Source organism: Strix uralensis, chromosome 2, assembly GCF_047716275.1.
Source record: "Strix uralensis isolate ZFMK-TIS-50842 chromosome 2, bStrUra1, whole genome shotgun sequence".
Lineage (NCBI taxonomy): Eukaryota > Metazoa > Chordata > Aves > Strigiformes > Strigidae > Strix > Strix uralensis.
Genome location: NC_133973.1, coordinates 104,151,712 through 104,176,889, shown reverse-complemented (window position 1 = coordinate 104,176,889; position 25,178 = coordinate 104,151,712). Strand labels below are relative to the sequence as shown.

The 25,178-nt window shown below is 37.3% G+C and overlaps 1 protein-coding gene across 16 annotated transcripts in view; it reads right to left on the bottom strand.

The window, feature by feature from the left end:
- AKAP11 (A-kinase anchoring protein 11) overlaps positions 1 to 25,178 on the bottom strand; it is a 45,385-nt gene that overhangs the window by 4,724 nt on the left and 15,483 nt on the right. For 10 of the 16 annotated variants that reach the window (XM_074859585.1, XM_074859587.1, XM_074859588.1 and 7 more), the window contains 8 exons: positions 22,836 to 22,883; positions 20,299 to 20,433; positions 19,062 to 19,326; positions 13,934 to 18,593; positions 11,462 to 11,617; positions 7,295 to 7,408; positions 6,478 to 6,524; positions 3,849 to 4,009 (listed from right to left, as the gene is read on the bottom strand). In XM_074859585.1, the coding sequence (XP_074715686.1) occupies positions 3,849 to 4,009; positions 6,478 to 6,524; positions 7,295 to 7,408; positions 11,462 to 11,617; positions 13,934 to 18,593; positions 19,062 to 19,326; positions 20,299 to 20,433; positions 22,836 to 22,883 (5,586 nt within the window). The remainder of the gene's footprint in view (positions 1 to 3,848; positions 4,010 to 6,477; positions 6,525 to 7,294; positions 7,409 to 11,461; positions 11,618 to 13,933; positions 18,594 to 19,061; positions 19,327 to 20,298; positions 20,434 to 22,835; positions 22,884 to 25,178) is intronic. The other 6 variants (XM_074859602.1, XM_074859595.1, XM_074859597.1 and 3 more) reach the window with 6 other exon arrangements.

Here is a 25,178-nt window from a genome sequence, read left to right as displayed (position 1 = left end):
CACATATAAAAAGACAAAACTCAGTCTTAATAAAAGGATGTGGATTTTCCTTTCACAATATATAGTGTGGTTTGGGTGGCACAGATGCTACCCTCAATGAAAACAGTGTCTTCAGAGCTGGGAAATTATAACATCTTGGGGAAGAGGAAAAGGTGAGGGTTAAGTTAAACTACCACTTGGGAGAAGAGATCAGTGCAGCTGAAAACATTTTTTTTGCCCAGGGTCCAAGCAAAAATTCTTCCTTTGCTTATGTGGCAAGCTCAGCTATATATGGGAGAAAGACTACCCTAAGACAAGGATGAATTTGCCAGTTTGCCCAGAAGTAAAAAAATCTTTTAGTTTAAAAAAAAAAATCCAAAAAAACACAACACAACAAAAACCAACACCCTCACAAACAAACTTTATTCTCTGTAGCCTTCTGGACAACTGTCTGTGCTGCATTTAGTAAACACAATTTATATACTTGTTCTTTGGAACTGTAGAATTGTATTGCCTTTTAGAGTCCCTACCATGACATTCTATACATTAAGTTTTAAAAAAAGTCATTAACAGCATTCAGCGAAATACCTTCCACAGCTACAAAATTAAAAATTCCTAATGTTTCTTCTATGAGACCTGTCAGATTGCAATATGAGACTCCATTAAAAATACCATGGTAAGATGACAGAGCTGGCACCTGGCTTCACTAATCTCTCTAATTTAATTTAGAGTTCAAAGTTCAGTCCCACTATTTCTTTAGCTGACTGATCTGTTTCTTACTGTCAGAGAAGTGAAATATTGGAATTTACTCAAAATAGACACCAGGAATCCTAAAACAGCTAGATAAGGCCTGATTAAAAATTGAATATATATGTTTTTTTAATCCAGGCACTTGCATATCCATGCTGTCAGGCTTCTCAAAGAAGTCAAGATCTATTCTAATTTACTGGTTTCTTGTTCTAGCTCCTAACAAATGTATTTTGTTTCATACTTAACTTTTTTCTGCCTTGCTAAGCATAACATGTATCCTTAAGTAAGAGTTCATTCCCAGTTGCAGCAAGTAATACCTGGCCTGATACACGCTAGAATGCTATTTTTGTCTTTTATACAGCCACATCGCATCATTACCCTGCTGCGATCAGCTAACACAAGCCTTTCCTCCCTTCTAGAACCCACCAACCGCTTGGTGAAAATTACTGTTTTCAATGTGATCTAAAGTCCAGGTTCATTCCCCATGTAAGTGAGGTACCTTACCAAAGTACCCTGTGAGATGATCAAACCCCATAGCTGGTAAGAGACCTGTATATAGAGGTCAGTTTAGTTTTCTGCTGGGCTGCAGTGCCCTCTAGAGGTGCTTGTCTGGCTTTACAAGTGACAGAACAGAATGACTACGCCTAATTTAAGACCCTCAGTTTGGGTTAGAGATCATTCCAATTGGGAAATGGGATGGAATAAAAAACAGGTAATCCTTCTCTGCCCCCGGGGAGGGGAGGGAACAGGATTTCAATTCATTTTAACATAACTGCGTTTGGAGAACTAAAAATTAATCTATAAAACTGACTCAATTAACTATTGTAACACTTTCAGGACTGCATGACTACTGCCTGCCTGAAGGTCTTATGTTTTATCTTTAGGTGTCAACTCAGTATCAATCTATGACTGAAGTGTCAAGTAGAAAAACACTGTAATATCTTAGGAGTGCATACATAATAGACACTGCTATTTTCCAGAGTGCTCTTCACAGTATATTCTCTTATTAAGGCAGCTAGAGTGATGTTCAGATACACAGCCAGCTAATAACATCTTCCCTGTGTGTTTTCATGCATTGGCTCAAATAGTAGCATCACAAGTTTGAAATCTACTAAGTCAGAGCTGGCCAAAGAATGGGAGACTTGCAGGAATATTTTTTTTTTTAAAAAGGCACCTGCCATCCATTTTTTGCTTACATTGTTATGTTGCAATGTAAGATTCAGGTCTCTCCCATGTACACACAGGTTACTCTTAACACTTGTGGGTCCTACCACTATTCTGCCTATTTGCAACACTGCAATTCACATATAACAAGCATGAAATAGATGGATAGATCTTCAAAAGATGCCAAAACCAACTCACAAGGTCAGAATGACTGTAGTCACTAAACCCCACTCATTCACATCCAAAGAACTTCAACAAATGCCGGGCCAGACATATGAGAACAGAAAAAGTGAAGTATTTTCTTTTTCATGTTAAGACACTTATAAACCATAAAAGGGAAGGAACACATGAATATAAGGATTAAACCCAGCAGTTGCGAATAAAAACAGAAATGCAGAAAAGTATTCTCAAACTGCTTTCTAGTTTATGAAAGCGTGAAGCCCACTCCTAAGTGTCAGAACTGATGTACAACAAAACATATTTCTGAAACAATTCTACATCAAAACTAACAACCTCCAGAAAAGGAGCATAGGGGATATATTCCAACTTATCCAAAAAACATTTCCCAATTTTCTGGATTACTTAAAATAAGAATGCAAGACTTCCTACCCTCGAGATCGAATACATATACTACACCGTTACACAGGCAAAAGAAAAACAAAACTAGCATTCTTTTTCTGGACTAGAAAGTGAGAAGCCACTCTCAGGAAAATCCAGCCCAGGTACAATCTGGACTGACCTCTAGGTACCTTTCACACTCTTAAAACAAGTCTACAGTAACTAAGCACCATAGGTGCACACATTCATCTAAGTTTGAGAGTCTATTTTGTCATACTGACGTCTACCTCCCAGTCACTCTCCTTTTCTGCCAAAATGAGGATTTGAGCTTTGGAAAGAACCAAGCTGAAGACTTAATACTAAATTCTGGAACCGAGAGCAAGCTTTTCCTTCCTTAATACACTGATACATGCGTTAAATTATTTTTGCCAAGATCTTATTATCAAAAATATACTAATGGCATCACATTAATGCTTTTTCACATTACCAGGTCACAAAATAAGAATCTTTAATAATTTATCATTCCTATCAACCTCATCATTAGAGACAATGCATACATATCTGTTAAGTTAGTCTTTCAGTAGCCAGGTAATGTTAAAATAATTCTTTGGTAGAAGATTAAAAAAAATAGGTCAAATGTAATAAATGCCAGGTTACCATGTGCAGTTTGGTGTGTAGCCACAAAGGAATAATTTTTATGATTTTATAGGAGTAAGAAGATGGAAACACTCAGGTCAGTACATATACCAAAATTTTGACCCTTCCCTAAGAGACAAAAATTGCTACAGCCTAATTCTTTAAAATTCCGCTTTCTCTTTGGTCACATATTAAATTCAATCTATAAAACCAAAATAAAGGTACCTAAAAACGAAACAATCTTTTTGAGCCTTCTTTCTTAACAGCTTTGGTTGCAGTTGCTTACAGAATAAAAAACATACTTAAATTTCATTAGAATCTAAACTTCTTTCTGATAAGAAAACGTGCATTCACTAGGAAAAAAACCTGCAGTAGAACATTTTAAGTTAGAAATTAATTTGCATGACCAAGTTCTCAGGAAGATTTGATTCATAGACAATTAAATACTAAGTAAAACATGCTTGAAAAAAATGTATTTTCCACTAAAAAAATGCCATAGTTGTATCCTCTTTGGAATAAAATAAGGAAAATAACTTATGAACAACTTAACTCAGCTTTGAGTAATACTGTTTTATGTATGGTACATGCACAGGCTGAACACTGTTTCACTTTGAACTCTCAGGATTTAAATAATGATTTTCCTCAACAGCAAATACCTCATTATTACTGAGGGACAAATAAAGTAGTAGCAGCTAGTGTTATTACAGCAAATGGAAATCAAGCAGATCCTTCCCCACCACCCATCAAACCCAAGTACTTACAAAGACAAATTCCCTTGTAGCAGTGTCATGAAAGTGAAGGTCAGACACCTCCGTTTCAGAAGCTGCTAGCCACTGGAGTGCTGCTCTGAGCTGGGGGTCCACTAGATTTGGTTCCAGATCAATATTCACTATTACTAAAATCTTTCGTATTTGCTCCAAACCTAACATTAAAAATAAAACAATCAAATCTATAGCTTCAAATTGTTTCAAAAAAGTCTCTGTAGTTCACTGTTTAGACTATATTATCTTAAAAACCTCAATTTAGTACACACAGATAATATGAAAGGAAAAAATCATGCTGGTCTGAAGTGTTTCTTTACTTTCACATAAGGAAGTACTGTTAATCCCATTTACAATTGCATACAAACATAGCTGGGTATTAAAAGACATCTAAACTTTAATGTATATTCCAAATGATGAGGAATTTAACACAGCCTTTCATAATCTGAACAGCAATGGCTCTCACATTGTCCATCAGTCTTTTCCATTTCCAATTGCTATTTTTTGCTATGCCTTCATGTACTAAATTTTTAAAAAGAATGTATTTCAGAACTCTTTCTTGTACAGACAGACTGATCAGACTGTCTCTTGAGTTCTTCCAAAACATAGTGCTGTTTTTACTTATCCATTTTTCCAACATTTCCTTTACAGCATGAGTTCCAAAAACTAGGACAGTATGGAAAGAGTAGTTGCACTAGTAACACAGAGAAACTGCAGTATTGTCACCTGTTCCCACGCTGAATTTCTGTATCCAGCTACCACAGTAATCCTTTGTCACACTCTCAGAACCAACTAAGCATAGGTGTAGTGCTCTCCAATTTGTTCGTGAAGTCTCTACGTCCAGACTACTGGACTTAACTCTCTAGATACAAGGAATATATTTGCAATAAAAACATATGTTGACATGCAGTTTACCTCAATCTCATTACTCTTCCAATCAAGCTTATGAAAATTGAGGTACATAAGGTATTCATTCCTAACTGGCAAAGTTAAGCATGATGAAATTGATTCCCCCAGGAGGTAAGAGAGAGAGAAAATGAACTAGTAAAACTGTCAACGTAAGTGTGTTTTTGGTGGATAACAGAATATTTGTCTAGAAGCCCCAAAATCTAGTATCATAATAGGAGAAAGAAACAATTATATAAAAAAAAATTAAAAATGTATGACACTTAGTGGATGGAAAAGATTGTGGTAATTTATCACTGGGAAATTTGATCTATTTTTTAGTTTTATAAAATAGATGTACATTTGGTAATAACAAGGCTTTATTTCAAATTCCTTGGCAAACAAGGCGCAATCAGCTTAGAAAAAGCCAGACATTTCTAGGTATGGCATGAACAGAGCTTCCAAATGTACAAGACCAGGTACGAAGATTTTCTACCTAGAATACTATTTAAATCATTCTACAGTGAAAATACCAGAAAGAGTCTTTTCAAAACAATAGTGAGTTGGTGAAGAAATTAAACTGGAAAAATTCACTCAAAAATCCTTAATACAGTATAAAGCAGTCTGTTGCACTTCAGGAGACACCTGAACTGTGTACAGAAATAAAATTGAGCACTATTTTAATTGAGCAATCTGAGCATTTGAGATGCTACAATTTTTTGAAGTTGAGATCAAAAGAAAACAATTGTATATTGATAACCTAGATGAAACCTACAGAGCAGAAAATATTTTCGTTGTAATTACTCTGAGGAAAAAATACTCAATAATTTGGTTTAGTTTTATTTCCTTATAACCTTACAGTCAGATCTGATTTTTAAAAAAAATACATTAAGAGATGTGGTTCATTTCCATACATTTTTCCATGAAGGAAAGAAAAAAAAAAAAAAAAGAATTAACCACACATCTTTCTGCTTACATCAAGACTATTTAAAGATGCGCAACATGGCTGAATATCCTCTGTAAGTGGGCAGCAGAGTTTTCTTGAAATGCTTATTTCATCTTCAGAATATACCCAACACAAAGAAAAGCTCTTGTTACAGCTTGCTCTAACATCAGCTCATCTTTAAATCAGCCTCATACACTCTGTATTCAGGCTGTTCTCATCTGAGTTAACAACCTCTGGCACTTCAATCAGACTGGAACCAGTGCAGAGATCTTCTATGAACCAGAAAGCTCTGACAAGATTCTGGATGGACCTTATTTTACATTTCACTTAGAAAGAGATTATAGCAAATATATCAAATCCAAGTTTTTTCATTGTTTCTCGTGACTCCTCTCCCAAGGCTAACATGGCCAGTTTGAATAACTTCTTTAATATCTCAAACACAGCCATGCAGATGCATTGCCATGGCTCCTTATCAAATATTTTACACAGAAGTTATTCTATGCACATAAATTTACACTTTCAACAAGCTGATCGGTTTGCTACTTTATGTTATTAAGTACATGTGTGAGCATCAGAGACTAGCATTTCCCAAAGGCTGTAAATTTCAGTGCATTGAGAGGTATATGTAGGGTACTAATCTAAGAATATATTCTGACAGTTGACTGATATGCACTGTGATCAATAGGGATAATAGGGCTGTCACCCTGTTTTACAGACTACAGAAGAAAAGAATTAACAAAATAATTCATGTGGCGTGCACAGGTCAAGAACAGTAGCATATGCTGGAATTGACATTACCTTCTACAGCATCCTTGGAGTCTTCATCTTTATCTTCTGATCCATCACTGTATTTTAAAAATAAAACAAAAGTATTGAAAAAATCCAATATATGCACAATAAATGTAGTCAGTCCTAAGACTGTAATGAAGGTTAAAGGACAAGAAGATCATAAAAGAATTAAGAAGTGATCATGAAAAGAAGCTTTGCTTCTCACACCATTTCATGTTGCAAACAGATTTATCATCAACTTCACAAGATTTCCTCTTAGGGAAAGAAGGGAGAAGAGAGAAACAAGAGAAGGGTGTTAAAAAGACGGACTGTAATACGAAGACATTTTAAAATAAGAAGAAAACTTACTGATTTTTAATTTAGGAAGACAGTTTAGTTTTGCTTCCTATGTGAAAAAGTTGAGCCATCTTATGTCACAGGTATGAACAGCTATAAGTTATTCAAAGCTGTAAGTCATAGTGTTCTATAAAAACCAATTACCAAGCAATTTTGAAAGTTTCCAGAAGCTAAAGGAAAAAACAGAAATCCTATAGAAAGCAAGCTCTAGTTTGCATGAAAAAGTAAATCTAAAGACTTGTAAAACTGCAAGCAAGAACATGCACAAAAGGGACCTTTCATTTTGCAAGCAGAACACATTCATCAGTTTAGCACAGCAAAATTTAACCATTCAGTATGGATTAATGAAAAATCATATTGTGATTAAGTGAGAAGAGTGTAAATAATGTATCAGCATAAAAAATGCACTGCATTTTTATTTTCCAAAATGATGATTTCATGCATTAATTATGAAGAACCCATCTGGTTTATATTTCTCATCTCAACCAACCTGTCTGATGTTGGAAAGGATAAATTCTCCTCATACATATCCCCTTCTAAACCAAGACTGCTCCAGCTACTGCTGTTACCATTACTGCCAGGAGAAGAAGAGAACACAGCTGAACTAGAAAAGAACAATAGCTCAAACTAGAACCTCTATTTTCCTTTGAGCTGTTTTGTCAAGACATTTAATGCAAGAGCACTGAAACTGAACAGGTTTGCAGGAACAGCGTACAAACCTGATTGCCAGTGCTATTCAGAGCAGCAATGTGCAAAATACTGCAAAACTGCTAAGTTTCAGTACACAGGTGAAAATATTAATTTGTATCATTAATTTTCCAGATCAGTGCTAGCAGTAATTCTATCCTCAGGTATAAGCACATTGCTCATTATTTATACAAGCTCAACAATTTCAATATGATTACTTATAGGAATATGGATTACAGATATAATATTTGCTTAAGGACTAGCTAAGAGTTCATAAAATTATATATTGTGAAGACAACTGCATAAATAAAATCCTTCCATCTCATTCCAGAAATCAAGTAATGACCTTCAACAGCCTGATGAGAAGGAATTCTTAGAGCAAATTATTTTAATTCTGAATATTGTTCTACAAGCTAATCTTTTATAAAATCAGTGAAAACAATACTAAAAAGATTACTTCACTCACAGCTCACAAACATACTGCATTTATTCCATGACTACATTCAAGCCAATGCAAAGAACTGAAAAAATTGAGCATGTCCTTACACAGGTACATTTTAAGCATTATAATTAGCAGAGTTTGTTAAACCTGTGCTTATGTAAAAGATTGAGCTACTCATATGATTAAATCTCTGTTCCCCAACTTCATACCGCCCCCAGAGCATGTCTGGAAGTCTTCTCAGAACAGGATTTCAAGATAACCTGCATTCTTTGAGAAAGCTAGATTGTCTACTATAGATGCAATAGCAAACCATGAAGTAATTCCAGAGAACAACTGTTGCAAGATGACACTTTCTTCACCTAAGTTTTGTGTGACTGTTAAAGCTCTTCTTTTCCACTCAATGCAAATAGTAAAATTTAAAACTGCAAATGGTATAAAGAAACACTTCAGGAGACAGACATTAATCTCTTTCAAGAGCCTGCCAGTAGAAGGATCACCTATCAGTGTTCTTTGCTTCCTAGTATGCCTGCTTGGATCCTAATTTCAAATCAGTAATAGCAGGTTAGTAAGCCTGCAATATGAACACATCCTAACAGGAAGAAGAAAAAAAAAAAAGTTGCAGGTGCTTCATTCAGCACATTGTTGCCTATTTAGACTACATGTGCAAAGAACAATCAAACAGTTCTCTCATTATGCAAAAAAATAAATAAATAAAAATTAAATGGCAGAAGATTCCAAAGAAACCAACTTGATTTGCACAAACAATGCAAACCTGGTCTTAAAAACATTTCTCAAGATACTGTGGGAGACTATCACAGTATATATGAAATACCAAATTTGGTTTGAATTACAGGTATAGAAAAGATTTAATATAGCCTACTGATAACAGTGCTTTGCACTCAAACTGCCTCTTCCACTGAAAGTTACAGACACATAATGTAAGTGGAAGTAAAAGCTGCCAGTTCTCAGACTAAAGGAAAAAACATTTGCAATCTTAACAGAATGACCTCGTGCATACTGCTATTCTGATTAGGTAAGAGGTTAATATGTTTTACAGAGGTCAAACTTGGTCTGAAATAATTATATATATTGAACCATAGGATTACAATGCATGGCAATGTATGAGACGTTTTTGTAATGTAGCCTTTGTTTTGTTTTACGATGCCAAATTAACAGTCTTGAAAATAAAGTCCTGCAATAAACAAAGGCATTATAATGCTTCTATAATGCTTCATGCAGCTCTTCAACATGAGCCAGCAGAAGAATTACAAGAAATCCTTTCAACTTTTATATATATACACACTGTATATGTGGGAACTATAACTCAGATCATCTGCCTTGAGATTCTGCATTATGTACATACAATCGAAGGCAACGGGCTTCTGCTCTGAATTATAACCTGACGTGGATGCTCCAATTCATCCCCTGGAAAAGCCTGTCTATGTCTATACCTACACATTAACTACAGAGAAAGCTTACGACTATTTTATTTCTATATTCAAGTTGCTAACTTTAAGCACGCAAAGCAGAAGATACAAGCACTCCCCTGCATAAACAACTCTACCAAGTCCACTAAAGAACTTTCATTCCTATTTTGATTCAAATGGAACTGCTTTTGATAAATTTGATAATTCTTTCCAAGCTCACTTGCTCTCTTGTTTACACATCGTTTAATCTTCTGTGAAGTACTGAAGTACAATTTTTATATTGATTTGAGACACAGAGGGCATGTTCCGTTCCAACAGAGTTACTACAAAAAAATGTCTTTTTTTACCTGAAGTAAAGCAAAGCAAAGCAAATTGAGCTGGACCACTGTAGCTTGTATTGCTGTATTGTTTTCTGGGGATTGTGATCCTGTGTTCCAAAAAAATTTCAACTATCGTTAATGGAACTAGGTTTATCATTATGAAGATAATTTCCAAAATGTCAGCTAAAGGAGTTTCAAGTAGCAATATCCACTGAACACTGCAAACACCCTGGAAAATACTGGGAGAAGAGAGAGGTCCTCCTTCACCAAGTAAAACTTGCTTAATGGTCACTATGCCACTTAATTATATTGTAGCAGCACTATAAAAAAATTGGTCTAATGATATCTAGTACCTCAAAGATCGCACAAGCAAGACTGCTGACAGTCCCGTAGACACAAGGAAGCCACTTCCATGAAGAAATAGCTGCCAGGGGAGCGATGCTACCAGATAGTACATTTAAATGTTTCAAATTGGCATGGTTTACATATAATCAGCACAATATTTTTTAAACAGACAGCTCTAACCAAAAGGAAAATAAAACACCCAAGAAAAAAAACAACAGAATCCCAAACTTTCAACTGTTGTAACTACATAATGAATGCCCCCTCTATGACTGAATGGCATGTATGGATGGCATCAACTAACCTGTGTTTTATTCACTATTTGTAACTGCCAATATGCTGAATATTCTTCCTTCTACTCTAATTTCATCATGTAACTTGCTCATTTTCACTCATTCAACAGAAAATGCATTATTAAAATAACTTTAAGGCAATGTGTTCTCTTACAAAATTATCCAGTTGTATGAGTGACAAATTATAGTAATGGTTTGATTAAAATATTTAGTTAACCAAAATATGAAAAATATTGCAGATATTGAGTGAGCAATTTCACTTTGGCACCAAATAACCTATTTGTGTATTACATAAGGAAGCATATCTCCTGTATTTTCTTTAATGTCAGTGATGCTGGAAGTACTAACTAAAAAGAAAAAAAACCTCTCCCCCATTTCTGCTATTCTTCAACAGAAACGCTGAACTTTCTACAGTAACGTAAGTGGCATATCAATCATAGAAAACTAAGTTTACTCATTCCTCACATTACTTATATAGAAGCTCAGGCCACAACTCTTAATATAATTCTCCCTGGCAACAGGCAGGGACATTGCAGATTTTTAAAATTCCCATTCTAATCTTAGTTATCAATCGGGCAGGGGAAGTGTAGTGAGAAGCTCTGTGGAAAAAGTTACCACCCAGAACAGGTAAGTTCTAGTATTATACACCCGTAAGTTCATGGTTAGTATTATGTAAATAGTCCACCAGTATCAGTCAGAACAGCTTATCAATTCAAGCCCCAAAAAAGACAAAAATTGCTGTTAAAGCTCCTCATGCAAATTAAGATCATATTACATCTTTTCAATAATAGATGAATTTACATAAAACACATTCTCAATTAAGTTTTAATATTTCAGATGGTTGTTTTTAAAATGCCTGCATCTTTTGCTAATACTTAAATTACATATGTGCAGTTTTACTTGATGTGGCTCCGTGACAACGCACACTCCACATACTTTACAGAGTGTATAATATGAACAGCTGTGGGCAACAACATTTTGTAAGAACACACAAACATAGTATGAGGGCCACTTTTAATAAAAGAGTCATTGTGTGTTGAAGACAAAATAGTCTCTTCTCCCCCAGCCCCCAGGAGAAAACCACTTGATGCCAAGTTATGTGATGTCAAGATAACTGTTTAACTATACTAACATGTTTATAGTTACCTGTCACTGAGGTGAAGAAAACTGCTGCTCTCATCAGGATGTTCATCTTCAAAACTTAGATTGGACCAACTCCCAGTGCTATCATCACCAATGCTAAGACTCATCTGCTGGCTAACAATAGATTCAACAGAATGAAATCCTTCTCTTCCAACAGAGCTAAACAAAAATTTAAGACAAAAACATCACTGCATTTCATGCCAATCTGTGTTAGTTCATTTACAGCAATTTAACACCATTTCAAGGACATTAAATTCAAAGGAAAAAAAAAGGGGGGGGGAGAGATGGAGGGTGATCCATTAATTTGTATCCTATTCTCAACACAAGAAATGGAGCAATCAAATCTGAAATTTCAACAGGCTTAGGTCACAGATTGCTATTTGGAATTCTTTCACTAGAAGACAAAGGGAATGGCACAAATAATTCTCTCATTTGGAAGATTATTTGCTCTAAACCATTGAAGGCATTGCAGCCTTACAGTCTGTATATCAAGGTACACATTCCAAGCAGAAGACTTACCATTTTTGAACTTGTTCACCGTAGGACAGTTTGGCTATTTTCCACTGTCTGCTTCTGGTACAACCAGATAGGGGGTCTGCTACTGTAGCCAAAGTGCTTAAGTACGTGCTGCTGTTTAAAATGTTAGGACTCCATTTTTTAAAAAGGTATTTCTGTAGATAAAGCTTTGTCTTCCTGATTCAAGAAAGTCTAGCAACACATGACTTGTACAGAATTTTTGCCTCAGGAAATAATTTTTTTATCCAAAAAACAATCAAGTAAGTATGGTCAATAAAAGCTAGTCTTTAAAAGACACTTCAAAAGATCCAATTTGATAAAGAAGTTTGAACTCCTTACAAAAGAGTTACAATATGAGAACATGCAGTTACGAACTAATTTTCAGGGGCAAACTGTGGTTATCTATATACAGATGAAGTGGTAGAAAGTTCAAGAAAAATTATCATCCTACTACTCCCATAGCAAGCAGCCACTGTAACATTCACTATTTAAAAAGCCAACCTTAACCGCATCACTGATAACACTTTGCTCCAGTGACCACGAATTTGTGCAGACAAATATGCAGCTTGATTTGGCATCCATCTGGGTAATAAAAAGGTTATTTTTTCCCCATTTTCAGTTGTACCAACACTAACAGTAGTTCTTTTCACCACACAAGGCAGCTTCTCAAGAAACATGTGCATTACGTATCATACATTAGATAACAACATAAGAAACATTTATAGATTTTGTCATAGAAGAACTCAAATATCACCTCCTTGTCACAGATAAAATACTAAACAGTATCTCTGTGAACCCTGCATTTTATTGCTGCCATATTCTAACTAGAAATTTTAAATAATATTATTAAGAAGCGATTCAGAAACAAAGTGTCATCTTTGATACTGTAGGTATAGAAAAACATGACTTTTTTTTTTTGGTCACACTCTGTCGTGCAGAGCGCCACAATATACATCGTATGAGCACTTTTATGCTGCTAGTATGTACACATTTCATATCAAACCTTGAAAAACTTAGTTCACTCCCTCTGTGGCCTTTAGCCACTGAACATATAAAAATCAGTTTTATTATTCATCATGATGCCCCTCCAGAAATCAGGAAAAAAAACCCTGTAGATAGTGTGAGGAATTCACACACAAACAAAAAAAGTAGGACAATAAATATTACTATAAACTGGAAAAAACAACGTGGTAAAGATTGCTCTTGGACCTGAAGAAGAGGAGGTTTCAAGTCACTCTGATTACTGCACAGTCCGATTTAAGAAATAGTTGCTGTTTGCCACAGATACTGTGGCATGTATTTCCTATTTATAGGCCTAATAAACAGTATATTAGCCTTTGCTAAATACACAAGAATTTGAAAGTCAGTTCCTTGTCTACTGTATTACTATTTCATAAGCTAAAGTGTTTTAGTAAGTTGTTTTTTCTTAAAGTAAGGGGTTGTAAGTTTTTTTCCAATAATAGGGACACCATCACAACACAGCCGTAACTAAAATAAAGCCTTCACACTATAAAGAAATGGCTAGTTTGGCCAGTACCAGTTGTTGGTCCTACTGACAAAAGCAATTCTATTCTTTAGCACAGAAGAAATATGGATAGGGAATAAACCTGGATTCTGTCATGGCTCACAGACCAACAAAACCCATAAGGTCTTCTATTCTCTACTGCAGGTAAAAATAACAGTATTTCAAGTTGAAGTAGTAAGTTCTACTTACTAGTCACCTACTTGAACGTATATGTGCTGATATATATAGAAACTTTGGTTTCAAGCTCCCACAGGTGGAAAAAAGTAATTTTTTTCTAGTTCTGAATCATTTAAGTATCTCCAGAAGAATAAAAAGCAAACATTCAGAATATAAAGTGTACATTTCTAAAAAAAATTTAAAAAAAAAATTTCCTTCTGAGCACATCCTTCTTTTTCTGGTACAGAATGCAACAAGTAAGAGAAAATTAATATTACCTTATGTTAACTGCCTGACCAATATTAGTCATAGCTGATGTCATTATTTCAGTAGTAAGGCTTTCAGCAAAACTGACTCCATCTTGTCCAATACCACTGTCAGCTGTCAAACTTGTGTAACTCAGCTCTCTTTCTGCTTTCTCTACAGCCGCAGTAGCCCCCTTGTCAGAAAACACTGTCTTCTGTTCTACATCAACATGAATTTTAGGAATATCAAGCTGAAACACTCTTGATTTTTGACAGGCACCACCCAATCCAGAATGAACAAAACGCCTCACTGGAATGGAGGATCCTTGCGCAGGTAGATGATGAGATGTATTTTCTGTACAGTACCGATGTTCCTTCATACTGCAGCATCTACAGACAGTTCCAGAAAAAGGAGACAGTTTCTCAGTATATGAGAGCCTATCCCCATTTTTTCTGTTTTCAGCCACATGGAGAACAGCCGACTCTAAACTCATTTCTAGAGTATCATCTACTACTTTCCTAGCATACTGTTCTATAGCTTGAATTATGCCTTCACTGTAGCCATTTTCATTTAAACTGCCTGTACTATGATACAGTTTATGATCTGGGGAGAAAGGAAGAAATGTCCTAGAAAATCTTGTTTTAATAACATCCCCTGTGACTTCATCAAATGCAGTCTTTTTATATAGACAGGAGTCTGTTAGAGACTTTGGCAAACATGCTCCCGACATTTTCAATTTCTTCCTGACATCACAAGTGATACTGCGAGCAAGGGATTCTGAAAAATGTAACAACTCTGTACATTCTGTTCTCTGTGTGCTGATGCTCCTTCCGTACATTTGGTCTTCACAGCGATGAATGCTGCTCTTCACTTGCTGTACTGTATCTTTATTCGCTGTTTTGATCAGCTCCAGCTTACCATTAACCTGTGCATTTTGCCCAGGAAAAGTCTTTCTGTTGTATCTCAATTTAGTTTTTCTCGCAGCTTGCTGTAAGCCCGATTTGATAGACCTGTAAGCAAGTCTGCTAGCATACTGATCCATTAACAGTTCAGCGTTACCACCTTCTCTTTTCAAAACTCGAATAATATGATCTGCATATTCATCAGTCACGCTTTCACAGCTTGGGTATTTGGAAGTCAAACCCGTCATGCCTGAACCTTGTGGTAAAGGAAGCACAGATGAATCTCTCTCCCCTGGCCACTGGTCCCGCACCGTATCACACCGTTCTTTTGAACTATAATCTTTATCACCTTTTCTCAGATAAAGGCAATCCACCTGACAGTTAACCCTCTTCAACCTCAACAGTTTACAATGCCTTGATTTCACTATTTTCTTGGCCTCACTGATAACTTTTCCTGCCATATCACCTGCATAATTCCATAAAGAATTGCATGTCTCTTCTGGGATATTTATAAATGCAGTATATCCACATCTTTTGTTTTGCATACCTAACTGAACCTGTCTATCAGTTTCTCTTTTGTTTGTTTTACCATCTAAATGGGAAGCAGCCATTTCAGTCGCTATTGAAATTATATGGCTAGCTAAGCAATCTGCATACTGAATCGTTTTTTCTGAATGCTCCTCTTTCTCAATGGGCATTTCAGAATGATCTTCATCTTCACTACTTTCCATTTCTTCAGAAAGCGACCGCATAAGTTTCAGCATAAATTCCTCATTTTCCAAAGAGTCATGTTCAGTTTCAGACAAACCAGTAACGGATGGATTATACGGTGTAGAAGGTGGTGTTGCAGGTGCAAATTCCTTTGCTAATTCTCCCTTGAGTTTCTTAGATAGTTTTCTTAGGTTTCTTTCAGAACTACCTTGACATGGTACTAAAGGAGTTGGTGGGGGTGTATCAGGCATTACACAGGTATTTCCATCTTTGAGACTTGATTTATCTTCCATCTGCAAAGCATCTTCACTGCCAAACATCACTGAAGAAAAACTATTTGCATGCAAGAAACAATCAACCTGCCTGTAAGTCAAAGGTCCTGATGATGGTTTCTGAGTATCATGGTTTTTTGAGGGCTTGTTTAAGTATGCTATTGAGCAGCTTCCTGTGTCAGTAAAATCCTCTAGAACACGCCTAGCAAAAGTCCCAGTGGAACAAGGTGGTGGTGACTTTGAAGAAAACCTGTGTCCTTTTTGATCCTGCCAACAATCTTTAGACTCTGAAAAACACTGAACAGAATGAGTTGGAGTAAGAAGAAATTTACATGGATTATTCAAAGGCATCTGTTGTTGTTCCACAATTATAGAAACATTACTTTGTTTCTCAGCCTCTTGCTTCTTTATCACACATTCTTCTTTTCTACAGATATCTGTGTAAGTCTGTGAGTTCACATTACCTGCTAAATTCTCACTAGAGTTGCATAACATGGTTTTACTTTCATCCACAGACTGTTTTATGACATACTTGGCCAAGTGATCTGCAAACATATTCTTGGGGAAATCTTCACCAGTACATTGCATGTAAGCTTTTTTATCTATTATTTTTCTTGTTAAAAAATCTGTATACTCTTCTACTGCTTTTGTTACTCTAGATGAGGTTATGGCTTCATAAGCTTCATTTACTATCATATCTACCATAGTTCCAGAGAAAGTATTAATGCCTTTCAACCCACTTGTTAATTCTGAATTATTGTTCATTCCAGATCTGTTATTTGTTTGTTTGGTATTGTTTTGGTTATGTAAGAGTGATGGACTACTTTCAGTACTTTGACTGTGATCAGAAGTTAGGTATATATTTCTGAAAGAAGCGACTTTCTCCTCTCTCTTTCTGCTTCTAAAAAATGTATGAGTGGAGTCTTTGTATACTTTCACATTGTCATCAGAATTCGAAGCAGTGGATACTTTCACTTTATAAGCATCAGAGGAAACCTGATGTTGACAAAGAGCTCTTCCAGCGAAGGGCACAGGTATTGAACTTACAACACCAGAGGTGCAAAATAGAGCTTGCTGTACTGTGTATTCCTTCTTGGAATCTTGGATTGGCTTCAGTGCTACCCTATCATTAAAATTAGGAAAAACTGTGGAAGTCCGTGTTGACTCTAACATACTTTCTGCGCTCACATATTTAATGTTGTCCATGGAAACACTAATGGCTGCTTGTGTTGTGAAGGTCACATCAACCTGAGATAGTTCAATAAAGGCCTCCTGAATGACAGATTCGGACAAATCTCTGGCATAGGATCTTACCACTTTGTCTTCATAATCAAATGATGAAGGCTGCGCAGCTGTAGGTGTCGATGGATATGAAAACTGGCATACTTCCATGATTCCTTCAAACACAAGTTCTTCAGCAAGGTCTGCCGCAAACCGTGCAACAGTGTTGGTAAATATTTGTTTCTTCACATGCCGCAGTTCTTTCAAAGCACCAGTTATAGCTTCACTCACCAAAAAGTTTGCTATCCCATTAATGGCTCGCTCCTTCAGGGAGATTGCTCTACGTCTTCCAATCTCATAAAAAGCCATTTGAAAGACCGAGGAAGTCAACCTAGCAGCCAAATGACAAAGTGCATTGGTGCACGAAGAAACGCCTTTTTGCAGGTCTTTAAATGCACTGCCAAAACTTTTTTCAACTAATTCAGATGCAAATTTTTGAATGCTATCTCTAATCATTGACTTATGTTTAGATTTTGCTTGTATATCTGGCTCCTTACTAGTTTTCATTTTAAGATCTGCAGCTTGACCTTTTTTCTCTTTCAAAGCAATCCCTTTGTGTTTCGAATCATTTTCTGCACACGCTTGTTCTGCTGAGGACTCAGAATGAAAAACAGAACCCAATATTTCAAATGAAACACTATCAGCGTATGCTGAATAACTATTATAAACTTCATCATGGTGATTTTGACCTGCCCCATCTCCACCAAGACTAATTCGACACAAACATTCAGAAGAACCACAGCTCCCTAGTGGACTGAAAGCTGATGATCTAATAGGGCTGAACAAGCCTCCGTTCTCTTCCCCTGATGTTTTAACTGGGCGAGGGGAATCTGGGACATCAAAGACGCTGCTATATGGTGATTCTGGTTTACGAGGTGTTGGTTTCTTTACATTGGCTGGGAGAGTGGGACGATCAAACTTGAATTTCTGAGGATTCATTGTAATGCTTGCAGAAGACAACTGTTCATGTGCAGTCCTCCTTTTCTGGGAGGGATTCCCTAGGATGGGATCCCTAATAACTTTACAAGAGTTTTCCAAGGCTTGTTCCAGCTCATCAAACTGATCAAAACTATCAAAAAATTCACTTACTTCTGAGTCTGAATCCTCTATACCATCTTTCACTACTGGAATTTTTGGCAGTTGAAGTTTTGCCTTCAAGCTTTTTTGATACCCTTCTTCATCTAAGAAGATGATGGGGCTTGGGCTGGAGCAATCTGACTCAGAGGATTCAGCTGGAGAGGAAGAAAACAATGTTTTACATAAAAAATTAACACCTTGATCAGAAGGATTATATGGCTTATAGAAACTCCTTTGTATCCAAGGATCAGAAATTGAGGTTGTAACTGAATTTTTTACTGAGGACAGTTCCTTAAGTCCCAAAATATCAATCAAAGTAGAAGATCTGGCAGATGACTTTCGACGTGCAGAACCCACAAGGATCTTTGACTCTGTAGCTTCTAAACATTGAGCAGGGATGGTCTGTGAAGCAGCATCTCGATGGTTTCGAGAAGTAAAGCTACATGCACCTGAGAAGGGAAAAAAAAAAAAAAAAAAAAAAAATTCCTTCAAAACCAAGAATTTCCAAAGAACTACAGAAAACCAAATTTTGACAGATTTTGATGGCAACTGCTGGGTTTGTTATTGTTGCAAAATACTAGCTGGTCTTTTATAATTAAAGAAGTCTTTAATTTTTTTCAAATCCTATTACACTAATCTAATCGTTGACAAATCCGTGTATTTTTTAGTACACGAAGTAGAACAAGATTCTATTCCACCTGCATCCAACACCGAGATTAGAATCTTTGGTTTATGAGCTGATAAACTGTTGTGAAAAGAATAGCAAAAAAATTAAATTTTCAATTGCATAATATCCCTTTACAGAACATGATTAATATAAAAAAATTACTATTTATTTACATTTACTTTCTCATGAAATCTTGACAGCCTAAATTTCAAATAACAATTTCTGCAGTCAACAGCATGCAAGAACTTACCAGCACTTTGTATCTTTGAAGGCTCATCTTCATCTAAGTGTTCAAAAGCAGTGACAAAATCATCCTCAATTGAAGAAACTGACTGATTAGTATCATCATCTTCTCCATGGGATGTCTCTGTTTGATGTTTTTGCGATGAGTTTATTTCCACTGCATATCTTATGCCTGTGGTATACTTGCTCAGCAAGTTAAATATATAATCAGCTTTGATCCTTGGGAACGAAGGAGACAGTCTCACCACACAAAACACTTCAGGAAGTTGATTCTTGAAAAAGAGAGAAACAAGAAAGCAAACGTAACAATCTAGAATGATGTTAACTGTCAGGAGTAGCAAGGGATTCCTTCTATTTATTTTTATGAACAGTAACCAATTTACAAATATTTTAAAGATAAGAAAATGAATGGAACAGTTTGTGTAGTGTCATAGGTAAAATCACTCATCTTCATAACTTCTGCATTCTGAATAAATCATTGCAATAAAACAAACAAACAAAAGGTTGTGTAATACAACTCTGATAATATGTATTCAAGAATCTATTAAAGAATGCATGTTAAAAATCTGTAGAGGAAGACAGTATTTCAAATCACGTTTATGATGAATAGCACTTCAGTTTATAGATACTTGTTTCTTCAATGTTATTTTTTACCTTATATACAACATAATTAAATTTAACATGCATGATCAGCCAATATTGCTTTAAGAAGTTTCCTTTAACAACATTTGTAATTGAAAATAATATCATTAACAAAATAATAATAATATTGAAATAAAAATAATGGAAATTATATAATTAACAGCATTTATAATTGTAAATAATTTTTAGTAAGAAAAGAGCTCACTGAGTTTTAGGAACACCTGACATTCTCGTAATTTTTGGCACCTCTGTTTCAAGAAGAAAAGCCTGCGAAGGATGAAAGCTATATCTGAGCAGAGCAGAGAGATGAGTTTCTTCTTTTTTCCAAACTGACAGTGAAAAGGACTATATCCAAGCAGAAGCATGGGATCAGCACCATAATTAAATATTTGTTAAATATTTTCTGTTAATAATACAGCACTTGAAAGCACCGAGTTTTGAGATTTTCTAACATTCATTTTAAAGAAACCACTGAAATGTAACAACGTTAATACCACTGTGCCTAAGATGGCCCAAGACAAGGTGTGATATGACTAAACTCTTTATGAGGCCAAATATAATGCTTTTGTAATTAAGATATGCAAGAAGATACAAATTTTTACCTGATGTTTCAAGACATAAGGTTTTGCCAAGGTTTTCTTTACATCTTTTAGAAATATAACCTCATTTTCTTTTAGTTTGCACAACTGGAGCGATTTCAGAACATCTGGAAGCTCTACTGAAACAGCTGCCAACTCCTGATTTAAATACATAAACACATTGAGAATACAAAGTGAAAAAAAACATGTAAATGATGATGGTTTTGATCTCATATCCTCCCTAAATAGTAACAGATGTTCATTTTGGTAAAGCTTCTCTTTTCTTCCCTATTTCTTGCCCCATCCCCCAATTATTCTCTCAAACTGTGGTGTAAAGCTCACGTAAACAAGCTTTAATTCAGTCCATACTCGTGTCCAGCTCCCTCTTCTACCAAAAGAAATTATACTGTTTCTCACGGGCCAGAAGACGCTTAAAAGTCACAAAGGACAATCTTGTAAGCACTGAAAAGCAGTTGTACATCCTACAAGGTATGCAACTACAAAGAAAACACTGAACTCAGCTAACAGTGGCTCTCAACAGATCTCTCTATGCTCTTAGTCTGCTTTATTGGAATGGTGTTTTAGACCCCTATTACAAAAACAAGAGATAAGGCACTTCTTCAAGCATGATCTTGGATAACTTTTAGATTTACCTAACATCGAAAAGGCCTATGAAAGATTTATGATTTTTTTAAAACAGTCTAAACACTACTGATCCATATGGTACAAAGCAAGTCTCCACAAACTTATTCAGCCCAATTTTCTCTAAATTCCACCTAACTCTAGACAATGAAGAGTTCTTACCCGTACTTGAAAGAATGCCTAGTACTATCATAATTTGATTAATTAGCAACACTGATACAACTTTAAAAACAAATGGATTCAGAGTCGCTGGTTTCCATTTTTAAACATGAGCAAACTATTACAGCAATCTCTATCTACTAAGATCTTGACAAAGAAGTGTGGAATTGCACTGTAAACATGTATGTTATGAGTTTTACTTCTGTAAATTGCACAGGAACATTAAACCCTTAACATCTTAAAATGGCACAACATACCTCCACTAGTTTGCCATGCTTCCCCTTTTAAAATAGTATTTCCTCATCTAACTCTACAGAATAATATCTTAAGGCATAACCATAATACTGACTTCTGGTCCTCCATCAGCAATTCACAGCTAGCAGTCAATCCAATAAAGTTTTCGCTTTGCAGATGACAATTGTACCATATTAATAAGTACAACTCTACTAAGGAGGTTACAAAGCAAAATACTAATACACACAGGTTTTTAACAAAAAAAACCCAATACAAAGACTGACCGAGGTAATATTTTAAATATATATATGTGCTGGGTTTGTGTGAGTGGCGGGGCTTTTGGTAGCAGTGGAAGGGGCTATAAGCAGTGGCCTCTGTGAGAAGCTTCTTGAAGCTCCCCTGGTTCCAAGTTGGACCCACCTCTGGCCAAGGCCGAGCCAATTAGTAACGGTGGCTCCACCTCTTTGGTAACATATTTAAGGAGAACCTGGGAGGAGGAGTTGGGAGTTCTGAGGAGGACACATATGCAAACACTAAGGTCAGTGGAAGAAAGGAGGAGGGAGGGGGTGGGAAAGGTGCAGCAGAGCAGAGACTCCCCTGCAGCCCATGGTGAGAGGGCAGGCTGTGCCCCTGCAGCACATGGAGGTCCGCGGTAGAGCAGATGCCCACCTGCAGCCTGTGGAGAACCCTATGCTGGAGCAGGTGGATGCACCCAAAGAAGGCCGGGACTCTGAGGGAAGCCCGCACCATTGTATTTCGGTGCTGGGAGGACTGCAACATGCAGGAGGGACCCACACTGGAGCAGTTTAGGAAGAGCTGCAGCCCATAGGAAGGACTCATGTCGGAGCAAGTTTGTGGAGAACTGTCTTCCATGAGAGGGACCCCAATGCTGGAGCAGGGGAACAGTGTGAGGTGTCCTTCCCCTGAGGTGGAAGAAGCGGCAGGACTGATGGCAACCCCCATCCCCTGCTCCCCTGCGCCCCTTGGAGCGGAGGAGGTAGAGAAATCGGGAGCAAAGCTGAGCCCCGGAAGAAGGGAGGGGTGGAGGCAAGGTGTTTTTAAGATGTGGTTATACTTTTCACTGTCCTACTCTGTCTGTTAAGTGTTGTTGTTGTTAGTGTTTGAATTAAATTGATGATCTTTTTCTTCCTCTTAGGAGTCTGTCGTTTGCCCATGACCATAATGGGTGAGTCATCCCTCCCTGTCCTTATCTCAATTCCGGAGCCTTTCGTGGTATTTTTCTCCTTCCCATTCCTGAGGGGGAGGGAGTAAGGGAGCAGCTGCATGGCGCTCAGTTGCCCTCTGGGCTCAAACCACACCAATATAAAACACTAATGATCATATTAAAATAATTATTTTCAACATTTCAGTGATATTTAAAACTTAGGGTTTTAAATGCTCAAGATACATATATTTAATTTCTTGAACACCAAAAATCCTCCACCAAAAAAAACCAGGTACTACTTAGAAGAAATCATCAGCGCTGAAGAACATTATTTTCCAATATAGATAGACATATACTGTACCTGCAAATGAGCAGTACCCATCTCTTCAGCAAAACCTATAAATGTAATCTGTAAAATAAATATGTGAACATATTGAAGTACAAAAAAATTTTTTTCGTTTTCTGCAGATATTTAAGAGTTAAAAATTCAGCAGGCTTTACCATAAAGCTTCATTCTAACACCATGAAAATCATACCTTAGGGTAGCACAGCTTGCTCAGACAGTTGCACACAGTCTTACATAAAGAATAGTAATGCTATACTACTTGACATGTGAAAGGTCAGATCAGACTAAAGAGCATATACAACAGTTAAAACCCACTACAAAGAAATTTTTCTAGTGGCCTACCGGCTGGTATACACTAACCAACACATACAAGCCTCATTGTATCTGTTAAAATAAACACGACTTTGCAAAGATCAGTGCTCATCAGTCCTTGCTTCAGGCTGGACACATATAAAACAGTTCCAGTATGAAATCTGTCCATGCTAACAAACTGTGATACATAGGATATACTGAAGAAAGCATAATGCCAACATGTTATACAATTTACCATGTAAATCGATTAGCCTACAGCCAAAACACAAGAGGTTACTTAAGCCAGATGTTTGTATGCAATATCTGAGTAGAGAAACCCCTAAAGTAAAGGAATTAAAATATTCAATCTCAAAAAAAAAAAAAAAAAAAGGTCTTGTCAGGCTCAGGAGCCTGGAATATGTCAGAAATATCAGCTTTATCTCAGTTTTTTGTGCTTGTGGACAGGGGAGATACTTTCTCACATATTGTCCCTCTCTTCTGTCTACAAGTATCTTGTGTCATTCCAACACGAACAGACCAAAGAGTCATATAACCATGACAGAATCATAGAATGGTTTGGGTTGGAAGGGACCTTGAAGATCATCATGGGCAGGGTGACCTTCCACTAGAGCAGGCTGCTCAAAAGCCCCGTTCAACCTGGCCTTGAACAGCTCCAAGGAGGGGGCAGCCACAACCTCTCTGGTCAATCTGTTCCAGTGCCTCATCACTCTCACCATGAAGAACTTTCTCCCTACATCTAATCTAAATCTACCCTCTTTCAGTTTAAAACCATTACTCCTTGTCCTATCACTACATGTCCTTGTAAGAAGTCCCTCTCCAGCTTTCTTGTGGGCAGATAAGTACTGGAAGGCTGCTACAAGGTCTCCCCAGAGCATTCTCTTGTCTAGGCTGAGCAACCCCAAGTCTCTCAGGCTGCCCTCATAACCCCAAGTCTCTCCAGCACCCTCATCATCTTCATGGCCCTCCTCTGGACCCACACGAACACATCCATGTCCTTCTTACATTGAGGGCTCCATAGCTGAATACAGCACTCCAGGCAGGGTCTTACAAGAGCAAAGTACAGCAGGAAAAATCACCTCCCTCTCACACTGCTAGACCTGCTTGATGCAGCCCAGGATACAGCTGGCTTTCTGGGCTGCGAGTGCACATTGCTGGGTCACAGTTTTCCACCCACTACTACACCCAAGTCCTTCTCCTCAGGGCTGCTCTCAATCCACTCATTGCCCAGCCTGTGTTTGTGCTTGGGATTACCCTGACCCATGTGCAGGACCTTGTACTTGGCCTTGTTGTGCACAGGCCCACCTCTCAAGCCTGTCAGGATCCCTCTGGATGTCACATCCCTTCCCTCCAGTGTGTCAACCGCTCCACACAGCTTGGTGTCATCGACAAACTTGCTGAGGGTGCACTCCATCCCACTGTCCATGTCACCAACAAACATGTTAAACAGCACCGGCCCCAATACCAACCCCTGGGGAACACCACTCATCACTGCTCTCCTCTTGCACATCAAGCCCTTCACTGCAACTCTTTCAGTGCAACCATCCAGCCAATTCCTTATCCACCGAGCGGTCCATCCGTCGAATCCATGTCTCTCCAATTTAGAGACAAGGATGTCATGTGGGACAGCGTCAAATGCTTTGCACAAGTCAAGGCAGCTGCTCTTCCCTTATCCACCAACACTGTAACCCCATCATAAAAGGCCACCAAATTTGTCAGGCACAATTTGCCCTTAGTGAAGCCATGTTGACCGTCACCAATGACCTCCTTATCTTCCATGTGCCCTACAACAGTTTCCAGGAGGATCTGCTCCATGATCTTGCCGGACACAGAGGTGAGACTGACTGGCCTGTAGTTCCCTGGGTCTTCCTTTTTTCTCTTTTTAAAAATGGGGGTTATGTTTCCCTTTTTACAATCAGCGGGAACTTCATCAGACTGCCACAGCTTCTCTAATATGATGGGTAGTGGATTAGCCACTTAATCCACCAGTTCCCTCAAGACCCAAGGATGCATCTCATCAGGTCCCATGGACTTGTGCACCTTCAGGTT